The sequence below is a fragment of the Pipistrellus hanaki genome, assembly GCF_964339955.1.
Source record: "Pipistrellus hanaki genome assembly, chromosome: 1".
NCBI lineage: Eukaryota > Metazoa > Chordata > Mammalia > Chiroptera > Vespertilionidae > Pipistrellus > Pipistrellus hanaki.
Genome location: NC_140503.1, coordinates 75718844 through 75740065, shown reverse-complemented (window position 1 = coordinate 75740065; position 21222 = coordinate 75718844). Strand labels below are relative to the sequence as shown.

Below are 21222 nucleotides of genomic sequence, written 5' to 3'. Positions count from 1 at the left end.
TTCAGCCATCTTTCAGGTTTGAAGCGCCATGGTGGAAAATATAGAGGATCTTTGTTCTAGAAATCTAGTGAGTGCTTATAGCTTTTTACATATTTTAATTCATTGCTATGTACATTGTTTCATTTGACTGGTAAGCATTGCGAGAGCTAGGCGTGCAGCCCCTGTTTGAAGAGGGAGGGAACATGACGCTTTAGTGTACTGCGATACTCAAGGGGACAGACACACTTTGGAATCAGGAAGAACTGAGTTTGAATTATTATTACAATGTTTATACCTATGTGCCTTTGGGTAAATTATTAATACCTCTAAACCTAAAAATCCGCACAAAAAGAGAACAATAATAACTACACGATACACTACCTGTAAAGAGCATCACATGTAAAGTGGATCACTTGGCACCTGGCAAGTACTTGCAAGTAGAACCATGTTATCGGATTTGCCCAAGACACACTTTTTAGAACATGCCTGCAAGGAATTGAAACCAAGATTTTGGACTCCAGACCTCCTGCTATGTCACTACCCCTGCTTCCTAACACACTGATTTAATTAAACTACTAACCTGATAGATGACCTTGGGCACAATACTTCATTGAGTCCGTTGACTCATCTGTAAACTGAGTCTTTTCCAGACTTTCAGGGTCTATTCCAGACAAATTCATGTCTCTTTCCCCCCCCCCCCCCCCCCCCGCCCATAGGTTGAAGTTCAAGTGCGTAATATATCCAAGATCTGTAAAACCCATAGCAGTGCACACTGCAATTAATTTTATTCCTATATGCATATTGCGACCAATAGTTCATTTTCCGGACACGCTCAGCTGTTGCCTGTCTTTAGTCTGAGTCCCAGCGACTCGCGGAGGAGGGAAGACCCATGCTTAGCTGCATTTATTCATTTACACCCCGGCTTGTTCCCAAAAGGATTTAAGGCGGGAGTGAGACTCTGCGTTCCCCAAGGATGTCACACAGTGCGAGTCAGAAACCTACTCTCTTGACTCATCATCACCCGGGAGGAAACCTCCGATGAGTGAGATGTTCACGAGTGTCTCTCACCTCACTCTGAACCACAAAACCGAACGCACTCGGCTAGAAGTTCCGGGAGCCCACCGCTCAGGCCCTAACCTCAGCCTTGACCCCGTCCCCGCACCGGCACCCGGTCCCTCCAACGCCCTTCGCCAACTCGCCCCGACCCGCGCCGCGCCGGCCCGGCCCCGGCCCCGGCCCCGCAGGACGGGGGCCCACCCCGCCCCTCCGCCCGCTCTCACCCCCACACCTCCTGATTGGAGAGGGGCCTGCGGAGCCCGGCTCCCGCCCCCCGCCATTGGCTGGCGCCGCTGTCAGTAACCCCGGCTTCCCGCCTTCCCGCCCAGCGCGTTGCTCGGACCCCTCGGTTTGGGCGACGAGCCGCTTACGTTTGCCTGAGCCGTGTTGCCCGGGAGGGGTGGGGGGGGGCCCTGTCCCTCCCCCTCTCCCCCCGCCACCTTTCACCCCCACCCTTCCCACGGGAGCGCCCCCGCCTCCCGGAGCGCGCCCCCGCGCCGCCGCTCCGCGCGCGCGCGCCCGGGGCCCGGCCCCTCCGCCCCCGCGGGCCGCGCTCCGGCGCGGGGAGGCGGCGAGGACCCGGCGCGAAGTGTGTGGGAGTCTCCGAACTCACCCCCTCACTCCCCTCCCCGCGCAGCCACCCCCTCCCTCCCGCCCGCCCGCCCGCCGCCCCCCCTCCCCCCAACAAGCGGGAGAAATAATGAGCGAGACCGGGCAGCGGCGGCAGCGGCAGCGCCGAGCAGCCCCGGCGGCGGCAGACCCGCTCCGGCAGCGGCGGCGGCGGCAGCACCAGCGGCGGGAGCGAGCGCAGCGCTAGCGGCGCGGGGACCGCCGCTCCGGCCCGGCCCCTGCCTCCTCCGCCGCCCGGAGGCTCCGCTCCTCCGCTCCTCGCTCCGCTCCCACCGCCTCCCCTCCTCCTGCCCATTCACTCTTTCCCCCGCTCCCTCCCCTCCTCCGCGGCTTCCCCGCGCCCGCCCGCCCGCCAGCCCCGCGCTCCCGCTCCCCGGCCCGTCCTCCCGCTCCCTCCTCCCGCTCATTCACTCGCCCCTCTCCCTGCTCCGCTCGCGCTCCCCCTCGCTCCTTTCTTCTCCTTCTCTCTCCCTCCGTCCCTCACTCCCCCTCCATTCCCCGTCTCCTTCCTTCCGACGCTGCACTGCAGCTGCTGCGCGCCCTGCCCCCTCCCCAGTGAGAACAAGCCAGCCACACAGCTTTTTTTTTTTTCTGAGAGATTTCTATTGATCCGACTTAAAAAAAAAAAAAAAAAAGCCACCTTAAGAAACTCCAAACGCAAAAAAAAAAAAAAAAAGAAAAAAAGAAAAAAAAAAGCCAACACAAAAGGGAGAACCTTCTCCCCGTAGCAGCGGCAGGAACTGCAAACATGATGGCGGCAGCTCCCATCCAGCAGAACGGGACCCACACGGGGGTGCCCATAGACCTGGACCCGCCGGACTCGCGGAAAAGGCCGCTGGAAGCCCCCCCGGAAGCCGGCAGCACCAAGAGGACCAATACGGGCGGTGGGTATCGCTTCCACCTCCCCGCCGGCCCCATCCCCCGCGCCGCCCGCCCGCCCGCCGGCCTCCCTCCCTCCCTCCCTCCCTCCCGCTCCTTCCCTCCCGCCGCCCGGGCACCTCCGGCCCGGGCCCGGCTCCCGCGCCCGGCCCGCGCCCCCTCCCCTGCACCTGCCCCGCACCTCGCTGTCCGGACACCTTTCCATCTCCCGTGTGTTTTTTATCATTCATCAAAATGGCGACCGATTTTTTCGGAATTAGACCCATCTTTCCATGCAATCGGTCGAAAAGCTGACCCTTGACACATCCCAGACCCGGGCCGAGGGGTCCGGGAGGGAGGAGGAGCAGGAGGGTGGCCCCCCGCGCGAGGCGGCGGCGGCCGCCCGAAGATGCGCGCCGCGCCTCCCGGTGTGTGTGAGGAAATAAATAAATAAGTGGCACTCGGGCAGCGGCGGCGGCGAGCCGGCCGGCGATCGGGGCACCTGAGAGTTTTTTCCCCCCTCTCCATCCCCATCCCCTCCTCGCTGTGGGGCCACAAGTAGTAAGGCGAAACCTGGGCGAGCGGGCGCACACGCTCTGCCCGCGCTCAGTGCCGGCGCGCATCCCTCATTGATCTGCCTTCCGCGGGCGCACGGAAGGGTGGGGGTGCCGGGACTGGGACTTGGGAGTTAACAGCCTGCGCTGCCGGGGAAGATGAGTTATAACGGGACCGGGACCGCTTCTTCACTGGCACTGGAGTCGTCTTAACAATGCACCCGATGCATCGAGGCAGAGGTGAATTTATCCACGGCATGCACACGGAGAGGCGGACGGGGGTCTTGCGAATGGCATGCCCGCAACATTTTTTTTGGAACATTCATTCAACCTAAGGAAGCTGGCTTTTTTTTTTTCTTTTTTTTTTCTTTTTCTTTTTTTTTCCCTCCCGGGGTGTTTCCTCTTTAAGACATGATCAGTTTTGCGGAAATTAAAGTTTATGGAGTTGGCTCTGATTTTGGAAGCATTTCATTTCATTTCACTTTCTGGGTTCTTCTCTTACCCCCTTTCCGTTTTTGTTTTTTTGTTTTGTTTTGTTTTGTTTTTTAAATATGGTAGTTATTTTGGAGAAGGGGCATTACCGGCTCGGTCATTTTTAAGTGTGTTCGATATCAATGACTCCTAAGCTTTTTAGCACTGGCAGAAATTCTTAAAGGTCTTTTAATTAATGAGCTTAAAGGAGATCACGGTAGGCTAAGAAGTGCTAAAGAAATACCCGAGGATTAGTTTGATTTGCCAGTTCAAATCACTTAGAGTTATTTCCTGGCAGTTATTGAAGGCTTGGAACACACCCTAAGGTTTGGGTGGATTATTTGGTAGGAGAACGGTTGTTTTGCATACTTTAAGTAGGATATTTGCAATGGCTAATTGTAGTCCTTAAGTGTTTGCTAATGTCAAACAAACATAGTTCATCACCATTTATGGTCCTTTTATTTGTTTTGCGGTATGTTACGAGAGAAGGTTTGTCATTTTATAAATCTCTTGAAGTTTTGTTCAAGGGTCCGTTCATTTTGTTTTACCATAGTAACCAGATAGAATTGGAAGACTTCCATGTTTGGAATAACAACTGGAATTTAGTCATCAGTCTCTACAGTGCTGCAAAATAATAGAACATGTTTAGATTTTAAACCCGAGTTTGAAAATATAAATCTTGCAAAACGGGAAACATTTGTACATACTTAGTTTTCAGTATAACTGTTTCGTTTGTGTTCTTTAAAAAAATTTAACCCCATATTTCCTTCACCTATATGCCTAACGGTTCTAATTGCTGGCTTTCTCTCTTGAGGGTGGAGAGGGGATACAAAGTTTAAATTATCATGTTAACAAAGTATATTTCTCTGCCTTTTTCAGAAGACGGCCAGTATTTTCTAAAGGTTCTCATACCTAGCTATGCTGCTGGATCTATAATTGGGAAGGGAGGACAGACAATTGTTCAGTTGCAAAAAGAAACTGGAGCCACCATCAAGCTGTCTAAGTCCAAAGATTTTTACCCAGGTAGGTGCAATGGTGAAGAGATTTCTTGATAAGTCCCCAAGGAAAGAAGGAGAAGGTCTTTGTGTGCTGTATGCTGTTTTGAAAGAAATTCTTAATAGTGTAGGCTTGATTTTATGTATGTATTGACTGTATTAGAATGCTTGTGGAAATTCTTAAGGACTATTTCCATTGTCGGTTATGTCTTTTATTCTATAATAGATACACTGTGTCTGTGATGTAGGCCAATTGCGAGATGAATCTCCTAGGTATTTCTAAATACTTTCTTCCTGTGGGGAAAAGAAAACACAGCAAACTCTGAAATTTAAAGATAGAGGCATTGACAGCTGGCATCAGGAAATAGGGTTCTTCTGAAGTTTTCAGACATCATTGTAATGACAATTAGTCCAGAGTGAATTCAGAAGAAGAGGGGGTAGGAAGCCTTTTTTAAAGAATGGACCATTTACTTCTAAATCCATTATGTACCTCTTTCTGCTTCATTGCTTTGTTTGTTGGCCCTGGAGTGAAGTAAAGAGGACAAGTGCTGCCTCTTTGGGTTTTTAAAATATTGTGTTTTTAATGTAAATTGTGACGAGAAAATATATTATGTAAGACGTAAAATAATGCTTCAAAATTTTGTTACTTAAGAGCTGTGTTTGATTAAAATATGTCAACAGTTCGTTTGGCACTTTAACCATTAGAATATGGCAAGTTTACTAGGTGGTATAATTTTTTCAGTGTGCTTTTCAAATTTCAGGTGTTATACAGTTGTGCATGTTCATCTTTTTAAAAATCATTTTGCTTCTCAATATATGGATTTTAAGTTTAATTGGAAGACTCCATAATTAACTAGTGTGTCTCCTAGATAAAACATTCATGGATTTGCTTTTACTTGGATGTAATTTATGCCATTTTTGGGGGCTATTCCATCTTTATGATTAAAAAATTTTTATTCAGTGCTGAGGGGAACCGATACTGCTAATTTTTTTTTTTTTTCCGGGTGGCAAAGAAAAGCTGATTTTCTTTCAGTGCTCTAATTCAGTAAGAGTTCTTTAATACAGCAAAGACATCTGTCACGAATGTAAGCAGAACATTTGGAGGATTTGTTTTTCATAGCTAATCACTTGCTTGTAGCAAATGGACCATTATGCTGGTTAAGAAGATTTTAGAATGGTTGAAACTGTCATTTGTTATATAGGTTAAGTGTAGTTATATTTGGTGAACATTAAATTTATTAAACTAAAATGTAATCTGTGAGATATGATGTCCTTCGAAAGTTTGTTTCCCGTGAGTGTAGTTTTGTAGGTGGCTTTCCGTGCCTCTGAAACTTTCCCTATGCATTAAGAAAGTTTGCTCATACATTTACATTTGTATACTTAAAAGATATATCACGATGGAAAAATTCAGTTTGAAGCTGTGAAAAACCTAAATATAAATAAAAGCACCCAAAAGAGCTTGATTGCAGAATTAATAACGTGATAGTTCTAGGAAAAGACTGCAATAGTAAATTAAATTCACTTTCAGTAGGTGAAAATGAAATAGCTTTTTTGCATTATACATGAGGTGGTATCAGATGTTCAGGGATGTTTTAGGAAATTGGTGTTTATCAAGGATATTCCAAATAGTAAATTAAATGCCTTTTCATTTGAATGCAGTTTATTTTCAGTGGTTTAGAAAGGGTACACCAAGAATTATATCTTTTGTTCTTAGTCCACTTAGCGGTGCGTCTTTTTTCTTATTACATTGAAATTGGTTATTTTATTTATAGTTCAAGGTCATGTTTTTCCTATAGAAAAAGGATATTTGTTTTTAAAAAGGAAAGAAAACTAAAATGTGTTGAGCAAAATTTCGTGCTTGCAGTGACGTAATCTGATCAAATGTGAGTTGAGAGTCTGGATACAAGAAGGCTTATACTCTGACTGTAACAGGTGGAAACCAATCATACACCATAGAATCGATTTTAAGGATAAAACAAAGCCTTGTAATTTATAAAAAGTTTTTATTCTGAACACTTTGTGCTTTAATAAAAATTTAACTAGGTTATTACATATGTATTTCTCTTCTTCTGATAGACTTTAATTGTAATAGCTTTGCTGTTCACACTTGACCACAAGCCTGTGGAATTAAAGTCCTGGTGTTCTTCACAATATCAGCCTCTCGGTGCCTTTCGACTTCTTTTACTTCGATACACAGATATACTTAAGGCATACTTACGTGGCTCATCTCGGATGAACTAAATTTTAAAGCTTTTCTTTATAGTGGGAAGTTATAAAGACTTTCTTGTAGGATTATGCAATAATTCAGAAGTACATTTTTGTGTGTTTTATATATGTTTGACTCTTTATTCTATTGGAATGAATATGCCTGATGTTTAATCCACGAACACTTTCCTGTGTCTCATTTGGTAAGATAGTGTATTTAGTGAAAGTGCACTTTAGTTGTAACCTAATGGGTTTTCTCAAATTACCTAAGTTTTGAAACAGAATGTAACTGTGTTTAAAAGGTTTAGATAAAATACTACTACATTTGACAAAAAACTTTCCTCAGGATATGTATGCAAAAAACAGACACACTTTGGGGATGTTTTAATAAATTTCAATGCAAATGATATGTGCATTGTTTTTAGTATAGCTAATATAATCTCATATTTATCATATTTTTCTTATTTTTGCTCAGGTTATATCTTGAAAATGTCTTAAGCAACCTTGCCTTTCTGAGTAATAATTTATATTTATGGCTGAAATAAAGAAAACATTTTTACATATTAATTAACATGAATTTAGAATTTGCAGTACTGTATGTTGCATTGTGTATTTCAGCATGTCATATATTACATACATTAATTTGGGGAATTGTATGATGAAGATTGTAAAGTCCATTTTTCAACTACTGTAATCAGAAAAAAAAATGACCTACAAATAGATTTACATTTTGTTGTGCAGTGTAATTCATTTATTTTTAAAAATCTAAATTTTACAGAGTACTAGCATTACTGGTGGTTTATGGATATCTTTTTTCTTGATTAAAGCAACCTAATATGATGCGTTTATTGATCAGTTTTTATAATTAGGTTATTTAAAGGTGTTGCCATGTAGTGAATACCAGCTTTCTCATTTGGGGGGCTATGTGGCTGTCTCTGTTTTCAGAATGGTAGGAGTGTTTAGTTTTGTTAATACACAGATTGATTTTATCTGTTGAAAATATTTAATGAATGGTTCGGGTAGGTAATTGGAAAAACTTACTAGTTTAGAGAAGTAGAGGATGTATTAAATAAATATATTCACATGACTTAGATTTTAGAAGACTTCATTGTGTACCTATTTTTTATTCTATTGTATGACACTGGAGCTATTCATTATATCAATCAAACAGGAATCCTTTCACTATAATCTTGGCATACATTTTTGCGTAATTTATACAGTTTTCGTATTTGCACTTAAAAATTGAATCACACTTAATTACTATTATTGTTTTCTTTTGTAGTCCTTATGTCAAAATTTGAACATATTATATCTACCTTTATTATATTTTAATTGTTTCACTGTCCAACTTAGGTGATGCTTTTTTAAAAAACCACAAATCATTTGTATGTTACATTTAAAAAAAAAATCATGGAAAAGCTGGATGTAAATGAATTTTTCTTTTAGTAAAGGAAATATCCCAGACTGCCTTAATTTTGACATGGGGAAAATCCAGTGGCCAATATAACCTTTAGAATTGGAATGATCTTTTTTTTTAATGGAAATCAGAGACATTAAAGCAGTTTAAAATAGATCACTTCTTTTGTTTACCTTGTTGAAGGAAGGGTATCATTATATTAGCAGTACAGCATGAATACTTTTGTAATAGCATTTAAAAGTTATAGTTTATACTCTGATTCAGAGCATCTTAGAAATTTATTGGTATATATTTTAAGCCGAAATTAGTAGATAAATAGAATTCTATCAAGTAGGAAATCAAGTAATATAACTTCTAATATTGTTCCAGTTTAATAGGATAGTTACCTTTACACTGTTCTATACCTTTAATTTCAGTATGATGAAGAGTTGCTGATAGATAACATGTTTTTTTTTTAAATCTTAAAGTTGTAATATTTATATTTGTCATACTACTTATTGTTGTGGGTTACTTTATATTTTATCCCTCTGTATCCTCAGTTGAAGGAGGAACCATAATCTCTCACTTAGATATGAATACGTCTCTGAAAATTTGCTGCAGTTTTAATTCTTTCTCACTTTAAGCTATAGGAGACCTTAACATCTGAAGGAATTTTACTGGCATAGCACAAACCATGTTAAACTTGCTTCCAAAAGATAATACTGAACTCATATAAACAAATGTTTTATGGCATGGAATTTTTAGAAAGATTGAATTAACCTTAAAAACCTTAGCTGTTCATTTTATTTCATTCTGGTGTTATATCTTCTATCATCCATTTAGTAAGCTATGGAACATCATTTATAGTGTCATAGCAAAATGTTCTTTAAAATTTGGTGTTTGAATGAAAAAATAGCTAATTTAGAATCTGTGACATTGTAAGGAAAGACAGTACATCTAACAACTTGTCTTTCAAATGTCATCCCCAAAGGATTTCAGGAACAGTTAAATATAGTGAACACAATTCGTGAAATAACTCAATATTTATGTATTGAAGATGTCTTGTATAATATACAAAGAGGAATAATTATCTGTGTCTTGGGAACTATAAGAAGTATGTGGTGCCACTAAAAACTCGATCAAACAAACCACCAATTAAAACTTGCCTATGTTATACTTTTGCTTTTCCCCCCTCTGGTTTAAGGGAATTAAGATTTTTAAGCTCTTACATGACACAAATAACATGTATTGAACACAGTTATGCCACTTGTTGACTAAAATTCAGTGCTTAGCCTAACATATTTTACTATAGAGTTCAGCCTTAGTTGTTTCCAGTTTAGTGGAGCTATATTTTAGAGCACAACTTTTATGAGCAAGTGCAGCTTTTCAAAATAAAATCGGGGGAATGAGGGCGGGAGATGTGTGCTTGATTGCCATCTCATTTCCATCTTTGGATACAGCTCTAGCATAAAGTTAAACAACATCTGCAGAGATCTGCCTGACAAACATCTCTCTGGGACTCTTCACTGCAGCCTGCAGCAGGTGCATTCAGCTTTGCAGTCTTTTCCAAAAAAGAGGTTAGTTTGTTCTAACGTTTATCAGCAGACCAGTGGGAGCCAGTGGCTAGAGAGAAGAGGTTGGTTGTCACTTGTCCAGTGCTGGAATACCGCAGGTAATTGGACTGGACGGGTAGTCTCCGCAGCCGTGTGCGTCTCACGTTGCACTGCAGCTGCCATGGAGCTTAATTAACCTGACCCTCAAGAGACATGAGTGTCATAAGCATACGATGCAACATGCAGGAGATGAAGCAGTACTTTTCAACAAGTCTTTTCTGATGCTCGGGTTGCTGAAAGTTCCATCTTCATCCTATTCTTTAAAGATGTGTCATCAGTTGTTTTCGTTTATCAATATGCAAACATTAGACACTAAACTGATTTTCATAAATCTGATAGAATCCACATAAAAAGAAGATGGAGGGGAGGCTTTAGGTATGGAAGCAAACGTAAAATAAAAGGTTAATGCAGAAAAATTTAAATTTTCCAATTCCAACATATTTGAAAGTATATTTTCAAATCAAGAGGGAGCAGAAAAAGTGGAAGTACATTGTGTCCTTTTTTGCTTTCTTATCTTGGATTAACATTTGCTCATTTATTTTCATTGGACAAATGACCCATGTAAAATAAAGTATCTTTTCAGCATGTGAGGAGCTTTGGCCCGCAAACTTTGCTGAGTGTTTTGAAGTTTTCCAACAAATAAGACAAGGATAGCATGTTAAAAATATTTTTAGGATGTTGCAATGTAATATACAGGTGCTGTTGAAATGGTTCTTTACCACATTTTATTACAAATAAATTAAAATTTGACTAAATAAAAACTCTAAAAACATCAGTCTGTTATTTATTTGTATTTTAAGTTTCTTAATGGGTTGGAAATACTGATGTACAATATACTACCATGACACATAGAGAAGTTTCTTGTGTGTTCTAATAGTATCCCCAATTAATATAGGTATCCCATCACTGTCCTGTTTATAAACTGGCCCTTGAATGGAAACAGTTCCCGAGGTAAAAATGTCAATTAAATCTTCCAAGGTACTTTAGACTTTTAAAAATAATTGAAAATTTAAAAATCATTTGGAGTCTGTGAAACAGCTTTATAGTTTTGACTTACTCTTAGTTTTACTAATTTGAACTTTTTATCTATTGAATGTTACTTGTCAGTTACCTAGTTAAGTTTTAGTTTGTACAGAGTTTTTTTTGGTAACATACACTTTTCTTGAGGAATTTTTACCAGTATTGCCAATAACTGATTCTGAAGCTACCATTTGTAAGAAAAGTCTATTAAATTTTATTTTGCTTAAAATTTTCATAGTTCGTAATTTATTGGTAATTATGGTAAATACGTGAAATAAGATTAAAATAATTATCTCTAGACATCAAGAGCATCATTCCCACATGTTTAATGTTTCAATCACGATTTTTTTATTTATGACATTGTGGACTATCATTTTCATATCAATTCTCATCAATATAAAAATGATTCTTTAAAATTTCACATATATACTTCACTGTCATTTTTAAATTTTTGATTAAAAATATAATAAGAATAAACATTTTAAGACTACAACGTATAAAAACGAATGTTATGTACACTGACAGACCTTTCGAGATACTTTCAATATTTGCTAAGTTTCAAGCCGTTATATGGATATTCTTTTCCATAAAAAAAGTTGATCATGAAAACACATAGCATCTGCACTCCATCATTGATCTTTTGCTGCTTCCTGCAGGGCCTGTCATAGCATCGTTGACAGGACCAGATGAAAAATGAAATCAGTATCTTGAGTTTTTTAACAACAAAATGACTCAGGTAAGATTATTTGGTGTGGAAAATAAAACATTTTTACCATTATTAAACTAATTTTATTTAATAATTGACACAAAATTAATTTAAAAAATTTTAAGACCTCTTTGTGTCTTACTGATGTTCAGCATATTTGCAATTTCCAATCAATTTTATTCTGAACTCAGTAATTTTTAAATTTTAGACGGTCATGTTTCTTATTTTCCTTGTGAAGCTGAGCAAACTTTTTTGAAGTTTTGAGAAATAACTTCTTTCTGTTTTAAAGACTAGTTATACATTGAAAACTAGATATATATTTTGGAATAGTTATACATTGAAGGCCCCATAATTCGTTTGCAGGATCAATTTTCACGGAATGAACTTATTAATAATTAAGACTTCAAATTCTGTATTCCCTCTAGGATATAATAAATGCTGACTTTCAGTTGATTCAGTTTTTAAAAATCATTCTTATCTTTAAAAGGAAAGTTTTGTCTTCATGTAGATTTTTAATAATTTGCTGCTCTATGAATTAGACTGGGCAGTGATTCTATTTTAAGGTCTAATGATTTTGGGGAAGGGTAGAATAGAATGAATGGGGTAATACATTTCATTAACAAAAAATAGGGAATTGTAGTACATGTTTTTGTCTCATGTTATTAAATATTTTAGAAAAACTAGCATTTTAATTTGTATTATGTTTATTTTTGAAATACTTGTTTTTGAAGAAGTTAGTGTTGAAGGCAAGTGAGCTCTTAGAGACTATTGATTCACAGTCTTCATCTTTGTTGAACTCATTTTAATTTTTCTAAAACTAATTTATGCTTTTTATAAAGTCATAAAAGTACTTTAAAACATTATCCTAGTTTTACTTTTTAGTTTGAAATATGTCTAGAATCTTTTGTTGATTATTATATGTATTTATCAGATGCTTCTAGGAACTCAGATGTAGGCAGCTCTTTGGTCAGTATGACTTAGAATTAGTACAAAACATCTTTTCTTTGTAAAGGAGTATGGGCATGTTTTGCTTTACCATAAAAAATTGTGCTTTTGTTGTTATTGTCCCCTGGAGTTTTGTCTTAAAATGTTCATAGTATATGGCACCTCTGTCAAAGACTTAATGAGGATACTCAGGAGTGGTGAAGAGGGATTGGAAAATCCTGTAAAACCAGTTGAGAGGAATGGAGCTTAGATATGATCTCTTCCAGAATATTCATTTAACAGTTTGAGGACACCAAGATAGCAAGAGAACATGTGATGTGTGCCAATAATTTTCTTGTAACTTTTAATTGTGTTTTCTAACACGGATCTGAGTTTGTGATATTATTATAGTAGGTATTTCAGTCTCTCTTGGTTTTGCTCGATATCCCCCCCCTCCTTTTTTTTTTTGGATATGACTCAGAAAATATATCTTCACTACTTATCTCTTTTCTTTCCGAAATGAATATGTCCACCCCCTTTTCTAAAAACTAAGTTGAAAGCCAGTAGTTATTTTACAGTAATTTTTTGTTGTTGATTTGCCACACTGGAGTGTACAGACAGGTTTCTTGCTGAAGCCGGTTTTGCTCAGTGAATAGAGCTTTGGCCTGCAGACTGAAAGGTCCCCAGTTCGATTCAGGTCAAAGGCATGTACCTTAGCAAGGGCATGTACCTTGGTTGTGGGCACATCCCCAGAAAGGGGTGTGCAGGAGGCAGCTGACGATGTTTCTCTCTCATTGATGTTTCTAACTCTCTATTCCTCTTCCTTCCTCTCTGTAAAAAATAAATAAAATATATTTTAAAACAATTTAAAGACAGGTTTTTTTTTTTTTATTATTACCACACATTTAAAAATGATATGATAATGATAAATTATATTTCCTGGAATATTGCCTTGTCATTTTCTGTTTACCCATAATTGTATTGTTTAAAAATGAAAACGGCAATATTTTCAGAGTGATTTGATTTCTGTAGCTTTGCAGCTTTTCTTCATTTGCAAAGTTTTTGGGTTCTTGGTGTTTTTGGCTTCCTTCCATTGTTTTGTAGCTCAGTATTTTCAATTTATTTTTGGTTAGAGTATTGAGTTTAATTTTTAAAAAAGTATAGACTTTCTAAGTCAAATTTTGTTTCTTAGAATTTTTATGACTTTATAAAAATGACCCTAAGTATTGCATATTTAACTAGGTATTCAAAACAGTTGTTTTTAAAAGAAAATACTGTGATTTAAAAATAAGCATGAGGCTAATTGTAAGGCAATCTAAATAAAAATGAAGATAAATAATAAATATTCATTTAAATACATCTTTTTTTTTTTTATCCATGCTTTTCATTAGATGAGTCCACTTTTCAGTAATTATGATGTTGATGTCATTGGATTATTAGACCACTTTCTAATATAATTAAGAAAGTACTTAATGTGATTTTGAAGATGCTTTTCATTCGCAGTTTTAAATTAAAACAAAAACTTTTTTGTAATAGTCTTTACTTCTATCAGTTGAAAAATTGAGCTAAGCTCCATTGGTGTGAAGGGATTTATGTCATCCTTCGGGCTTGCTGCTTTATCGTTAATATCCAGTCCAGTGCTTTAAACATAGATATAACTTAAAATTTAAATGAATGTCTGTATGAGTGAATGAATGACCAATTTGAGGCCTCTTTGAAGGGCTCATGAAATATCATTACAATGGATGTAGACGGCAATCCATCTTATTTTTTCATTATATTTCTAGCTTTTTTGTGATGGTGTGTGTGTGTGTGTGTGTGTGTGTGTGTGTAAAATCTGTATTTTGGGTTAAGTGAACTAACGAATTAAAAATGCGAACAAATAAGAGGTGGCCATAGAAACATTAGGACAAGTATGGGCAAGTATCAAGGAGGAAGAGGAGTGTGTTACGGGAATTTTGCCTTCTATTTAGATGTCCCGTGTGAAGGAAACCAGTGTTAGGGAGAGTACTCCAAAATGAAGACTGCTTTAAAAAGGTCTGTCTTACTCAGCCATGGTGGCTCAGTGGTTGAGCATCGACCTACCAGGAGGTCACAGTTCTGTTCCCAGTCAGGGCATATACCCAGGTTGCCGCTTGATCCCCAGTGTCGGGTGTGCAGGAGGCACCTGATAAGTAACTCTCATCATTGATGTTTCCAGCTCTCTCTTCTTCTCCCTTTATCTCTGAAATCAATAAAATATATATTTTGATAGCTGTTCTGTCTTAAGAACATGAGCTTAATTAATATTTATTAATGAAATAATGAAATACCTTCATTTCAAACCTTAATAATATATCATATTATAGTTTACTTGCTGCCACATGGATACTTGTGCAGTAAGGAACAGAGCCTACTGATGACTTTTATTGAGATATCTTGAAAATCAAAATTACTAATCACAAAGTCAAAGTTACATGTTTAATATTTTCTTTCTCACCTATCGTGGGGAAATGAACATGTATAATAAGTACATTATGACTTTTAGAAAGGGAACAAGTTAATTTTCTTATTACTAGGCAAAAAGTATACCAGCTCTCAAGTAGAGTGGGATTTATTTGCTTAGAATTTGACTAACTTGAATATCATTGTGTTAATATGTGTTTATTTGATCTTAAAATTTGAGATTAAAGGTTACTGAATTTGGGCTACCTCAGTCTTTTTAATACTTTTAAAAAAAATTAAAACTCAGGGAAATGCATGAAACGCTAGTGTTTTTCTTATATTAATAAACACATTGTTTAGTTTTTACTTTAATAAAGCAGTGAACCCCACCTCTGTACCACTCCTGTAGGTGTCCAAGTTCTGATAGAGGAACAAGAATGAATGAACAAATCAATCAATATTTAAAAAAAAAAAATAAAGCAGTGAACCACCCAATATTTAATAGATAAATCTATTTGGTCTCATGCTTAGTCCCCTACATCTTAATAAATTCTAACTTATTTTTTTTTTAAAGCTGGTTGAGAATAGTGGGTTAAAATAACTTAGTGTTTCCTTACCTGGCTGGTTCCCCTGACCTTCCTTACCACCATGGCCAGATTTTAACATCTTTATGGACGATTATGTGCTCCCTTTGTGCATAGATTTAGGTGTAAAGTACTCATTTCTCTCAAACAAGGGAGTGATAAGAAATAAGAAAGATGAATACTGGTTATAAAATTTGATACTTGTATAATGATACAGTTATGTCTAGAATTTGAAACTACCTCTTTCAATGGCAGGATCTTGAGAGAAGAGAGTAGACTTCAAAGAAGACTTCAAAGAAAGATGACAGGGTTTGGGGGTTGAAATTTAGTATGCTGCCTGGACAAGAGTAGAAGGTCATTTAAAGCAAGGAGATAAAATGTATAGTCATGGAAATATGAAAAATTCCTTGTATTGTACATTCAGGGGTCCAAAATTAGTTTGGTATTACTGGGATAAAAAGTGGATATTGCTATAGTGGGGAGAGTGGGGAAAGGGAGATACTTGTGCAAATAAAAGAGAATGTACTACATATGAAAAAGGAAAAAATGTTTGAAAAATACTCACCCTAGAGATATTCATTAGCAAGAATTATCTTAAAGAAAAAGTACATCTGTGTATCTATATAATGACTGATAGTGGTACTGTAATTGAAATGTGTGCATCATTCATATAAATATAAATAGTGCCACTTGCTCTTTGGAGGAAGGATTGACCTAGTTATCTAAAAAGAGTTGTGTTGTAGGTTGAGTCTGGCTTTTTGCTTAGGGAATATAAGTAGAATTAAAGAGAAGACTAATTTGTTTAGAGGGGAAAAGATTAGGGGCAATCAGGGAAGATCTGTAGATAAAAATCTGTTTTTGAAATTTGTTTACTTTTATATATCTTGTTGTCTATCCAGGGGCTTTTAAAGTTAGTGGTCATGCTTTTTTTTTTGCTTTTTTTTTTTTTTTTTTTTTTTTTTTTTTTACTAGTTTTAGTTTGCTTTTGATTCATAGATGTTTAGAATCATATGTCTGATAACATTTTTCTCATTTCTTAAATTATATGAACATGTAGGCCTTTCTAGCTCTCTTGGCATCTGGACAAATATGTTTCTCAGTTTTATGAAAATTAATGATTTGCACAACACATATGTTTCTTTATGTTAAATTTGAAGCCATTCAAACACTAAAGTTTTGTTAACGATACAGATATTGGTATGTGTTATGCCAATGAAAATGACAATTGAGACTTATTGGTGGACCCTCTGTTATGTAGGTATTTGGTTTGGTGTTTCCATTGATTTTTGAGATTCAGCATTATTGATAAATATTTTGTATAAGAATCACTCTTAATACTTTATCAAATTCAGATGAATTTTGTAATACTTTGAAAAATATGGCACTATTTTTATACTTAGAAAATGAGATTAAAATTTATCTGGCATTTTATATTGATTTATGAAATTATTAGTTAGTTGTATAGGGACACATTAAAAAATTGACAGCCAACTGACATTAAGTACCAGATGGGAATTTGAAATAAAAATATTCATTGTGTAATCTTTGTTGAAGTACTCATAATTTAATAATACCAGTTGTGTAACTCACAGGAAACATAAGCCAAGTTTCATTGTCATTATTGATAATCACATTATGGGTACGATATCATGACTGTTCTCTTTTTACATTTTTCAATTACAGTTTACATTCCGTGTTATTTTGTATTAGTTTCAGATGTATAGCGTTCCAGTTAGAATCATATACTTTACAAAGTGGTTCCCCGATATTTTCCATACCTACCTGGCACCATACATAGTTATCACAATGTTACTGACTATATTCCCTCTGCTCTATTTTACATCCCTGTGACAGGTCTGTAACTACAATTTGTACTTCTTAACCCCTCCACCTCTTTCACACAGCCCCCCAACCTCCCTCCCTTCTGGCAACCTCCAGTCAGCTCTCTGTGTCTATGAGAATGTTTCAGTTTTATTTGTTCACTTATTTTATTCTTTGATTCCACTTATAAGTGAACATGACTTGATCTCAAATGGGATGAATAATATAGGTAAGACAACTGCATACACTTTTTGCAGAGCCAATACAATACAATTCTATTTTAAAGAAATTTGGGTTTTTGTGAAGTTTTTCAAAGTAACATTTTTTTAAATTCGACAACTTTTATGAATTCTGCCTTTAAAATGCTACTTTATTTTTTATTTATACCTTCTCTTTTGAAAATTTCCAGCCATGTTTCCTTTAAGGTAATAATTTTATTTTTCTGAAGTGTTTATCTATTCTGTTTAGGAAAGGTATGTTCCTCTCAAAGCTTTATCACATTTTGACTTACACTGATGTGTTTAACATCTTGTTTAAAAGTAGAATGGCTCTGGATATGGAAATGCAAACTGTGATAATAAGCTGGCTATGCCGTATGTGGCAATTTAGGCTGGCATATATCTCAAATGGCATGTTTAATGTACTGTATTACTAGCATTAGTAATTTTGCAGTGGAAAGCTGCTACTTTTATTATATGGTCTCATGCTGGTGGGCTTAGAATGCTGACAAACCTTTTACTTTATAAATTCCCCTTTTTACCTCTTATTATTTTTTTTTGTTGTTGTTGAAATTATCTACCGATGGTCTGTCTTAGTAACTGGCTTATTAGTCTTCCAAGTTTGTGAAAATAAGAACCTTACAAATAGATAGTATGTAATTAGATGATTATGAATGTGAATAGTAACTATATATATTGTTTTTTTAATGCTAATAGATTTGATGTGGCCAAAATGGTTTAGTAAAACAAATAACTAAGAATAGAAATCAATATTTTTATTTTTAGTAAATGTACATGTATTGTTAGGAAAAGCTTTGAGGTTCTATGGTTGTTGCAATAAAACCATTTAAAGAAAACTAAAAACTACAATAAATATTGCACTTTTAGGATAGAATACTCAACTTTGAAATCATATTCCATCTTTCTTGGGCATAATTTTTCCCCTTCAAATAATCCAGCAGGTTGCATTAAAAATTTTTAGAAATTGCAATGTTACAGAGATAATTCAAGTAATTTAAAGGAATAAATAACATAGGTAAAGACTGTGTACATTTTAAAGAACTTACAATATAATAAATATGATTCTGTTTGAGGAAAATTTTGGGTTGGGAGGTTAACAATTATCTAAATCCAGTATCTTTTAAAGAGCCAGGCTCTAAATTTCTCTTTGTGCGTATTTAAACTATTTCTATTACTCTTAATGGAAAAAGTTATGGTCTTCTTAAAAGTCTAACACTATTTAAGTTATTTAGTATTAATCACAGCTTAGTTAGATCTTACATTCCTTACTCTTATTTTAATTCCTAAATATTAATGTAGGTAGGACTTTTTATTTCATTCTTATAGTTGAGGAAAATGAGACAGTGGTAATTAAAATGATTTGTGTTATAGCAAGTTTGTGATGAACCTGTTTATTTACTGTTATTCTATAACTCTTTGCATCAGACTACTTATATATTTGAATTCAGAAATAAATTATTCAAAATTTAGTTGAGATTCACTAAACTGTCACATTGGTCCACAACTGGGAAATAATTAGGTATTTTTGATGGGTTGGTAGTTTTTCCCTATTTGTGTGGAAAAGCTACAAATTTATTATTGCCAAGGAAAGCAAAACTGTAATAATTAAGCAAATTGGAGTAATAAAAACAAGTTTTTTGTCTTGACCTACCCCCTATAAATGTAGAACCTTAACATTGTCTATGTGTTTTTGTGTCTTCATATTTACATTAGACTTCTAAGATAGTTTGAAAATTTGTTTAATTTATTAGATTAATTTTTTACATGAAATTATTCAGTGTTCTTCTATTAGCACTGTAAGATTTTGTCTTTCACTTAAATCATATATAGCTACCGTTTCCCCAAAAATAAGACAGTGTCTTATATTAATTTTTTCTCCCAAAGTTGCGCTAGGTCTTATTTTCAGGGGATGTCTTATATTTCCATGCACTAAGTCTTATTTTTGGAGGATGTCTTATTTTTGGGGAAACATGGTACTACTCTAGAAATTTGTTAAATTATTTACTCGGGGTTAGAAAGGTTTGGTGAAATCACTGTGGTAGTACTTAATATAATACAAATTTTTGTGAGGAAAATATGCTTTGGATATTACACAGTGAGATTTATTAAGAAATTATCAAATGGCTCAATGCTCTGTAATGCCTTCTGGAGATGCGAGATGAAATACAAGATTCTTTTTTTTTTAAGTTTTAATTTATTGTTTAAAGTATTATAAATAGTAATACATATGTCTCCTCTTTTTCCCCATTGGCCTCCCCCTTGACCTTCCCTACCCCTCGGCACATGCTTTAACCCCAGTGTCATGGACATTGGTTATGCTTATATGCATGTGCACAAGTCCTTAGGTTGATCTTCTCCGACCCCTCAACCCACCCCTGCCTTCCTGATGTAGTTTGACAAGATTCCCAGATAATGTTGTGTCACACAGAGGAGTTTAAATCAGAACTCTGTCACTTACTAGCTGTCAAATAATGTAATCTTCTTGGACCTCTAACTTTTTCATCTGTGGAATGGGGATATTAGTACCTCATGCATAGTTATAAGTTGTTCGTCTAGGTACCATAAAAGGAAAAATGTAAAAGTGTGCCACGTATTACCTGATGTATAATAAGCATTTTATGACACTCTTTTTTTTTTATCTTCTTTAATTGTTTGTTAATTTAATAATACAAAATTTATAGCAGAGATTTTAATGTAAAATAAATTACATTAATGTGGCCCTAAAAGGAAAACATTGCCATAGGGTTCTTTTAAATTTTTTCCCTCACAATTGATTGTTATAGAAATGCAGGCTTTGCAGAGAAAGTTAAAGCTAACCTCTCCTCACCCTATTCCTTTAAGATAAGTAATATAAATAATCTGGTATATATTCTTTTTAGACTTTACAAATGCCTTTTTATATAGATTCATATTTTTAGGATATAAGTACAAGTGATATTAGTTATTATGAATAGGAATGAGTTTTCAGCAAGTCACCTCTCTTGTTTAATGGGTTTATAGAGATTCTAAGGTGTTCTTCCAATCTCAGCTGTGTAAATATTTTTACTTGTATAGCCAAAAAATGTGTTCTATGATACCCTTGAAGATAGGCAAAGCTTTGTTTGTTTATTTTTTACTCATATAGTTCAGGTGAAAACTAGGGACATGAATTTGTAATATTGAAGTATACTATAATCTCATATAAGCATATAGGCTTATTTGTATTAAGATTCAAGACACAAAGACTTCTGAAAATCCTTTCCATATTCATGTATTAAATGCTGAGGGTAGATGTTTAATAATATAGGTGATGATTCACAGAGCTTAATTTTTTTTAAGTTGCTCTGTGAGGGTCTTTGACATTTTAATTAATGTTCCTGGAACTTCCATGAAAGACGCCAAGAAAACTTCATGGTGTAGTTTTACTAAGAGTAGCTGTTTTTTTTTTTAAAGAATTGTTTATTGATTTTTAGAGAGAGAGGAAAGGAAAGGGGAGAGAGAGAAGATCTATGTAAGAGCACATCAGTCAGCTGCCTCCTGCACCCCCTTACCAGGCATCAGAGCCTGCAACTTCGGCCTGTGCCCTTGAACTCCTGGCCAGTGCATGGGACAACGCCCAATCAACTGAGCAACACTGGCCAGGGCACTAAGAGTATCCTTTAGGGGTCATGGTTTATGTCCCCGTTCCTTAATAAGAATTCATATTTCCCAAGAGTCATTGCTAAATTTTTGATTGCCATTATAGTAAAATTGTTTTTATGATATGTC

The 21222-nt window shown here is 36.5% G+C and overlaps 1 protein-coding gene and 1 long non-coding RNA gene across 4 annotated transcripts in view; one reads left to right on the top strand and one right to left on the bottom strand.

The window, feature by feature from the left end:
* Nucleotides 1-2845, bottom strand: part of LOC311614859 — a 38272-nt gene extending 35427 nt beyond the window's left edge. The window contains exon 1 of the long non-coding RNA XR_014793719.1: nt 2726-2845. This is a non-coding gene — a long non-coding RNA (uncharacterized lncRNA). The remainder of the gene's footprint in view (nt 1-2725) is intronic.
* NOVA1 (NOVA alternative splicing regulator 1) overlaps nt 1546-21222 on the top strand; it is a 138639-nt gene continuing 118962 nt past the window's right edge. Inside the window, exons 1-2 of one of the 3 annotated variants that reach the window (XM_084869947.1) lie at nt 1546-2549; nt 4428-4571. In XM_084869947.1, coding sequence (XP_084726073.1) covers nt 2414-2549; nt 4428-4571 — 280 coding nt within the window. In that variant the 5' untranslated portion in view covers nt 1546-2413. Of the gene's footprint in view, nt 2550-3138; nt 3318-4427; nt 4572-21222 lie in introns of those variants that run through there. The other 2 variants (XM_084869951.1, XM_084869948.1) reach the window with 2 other exon arrangements.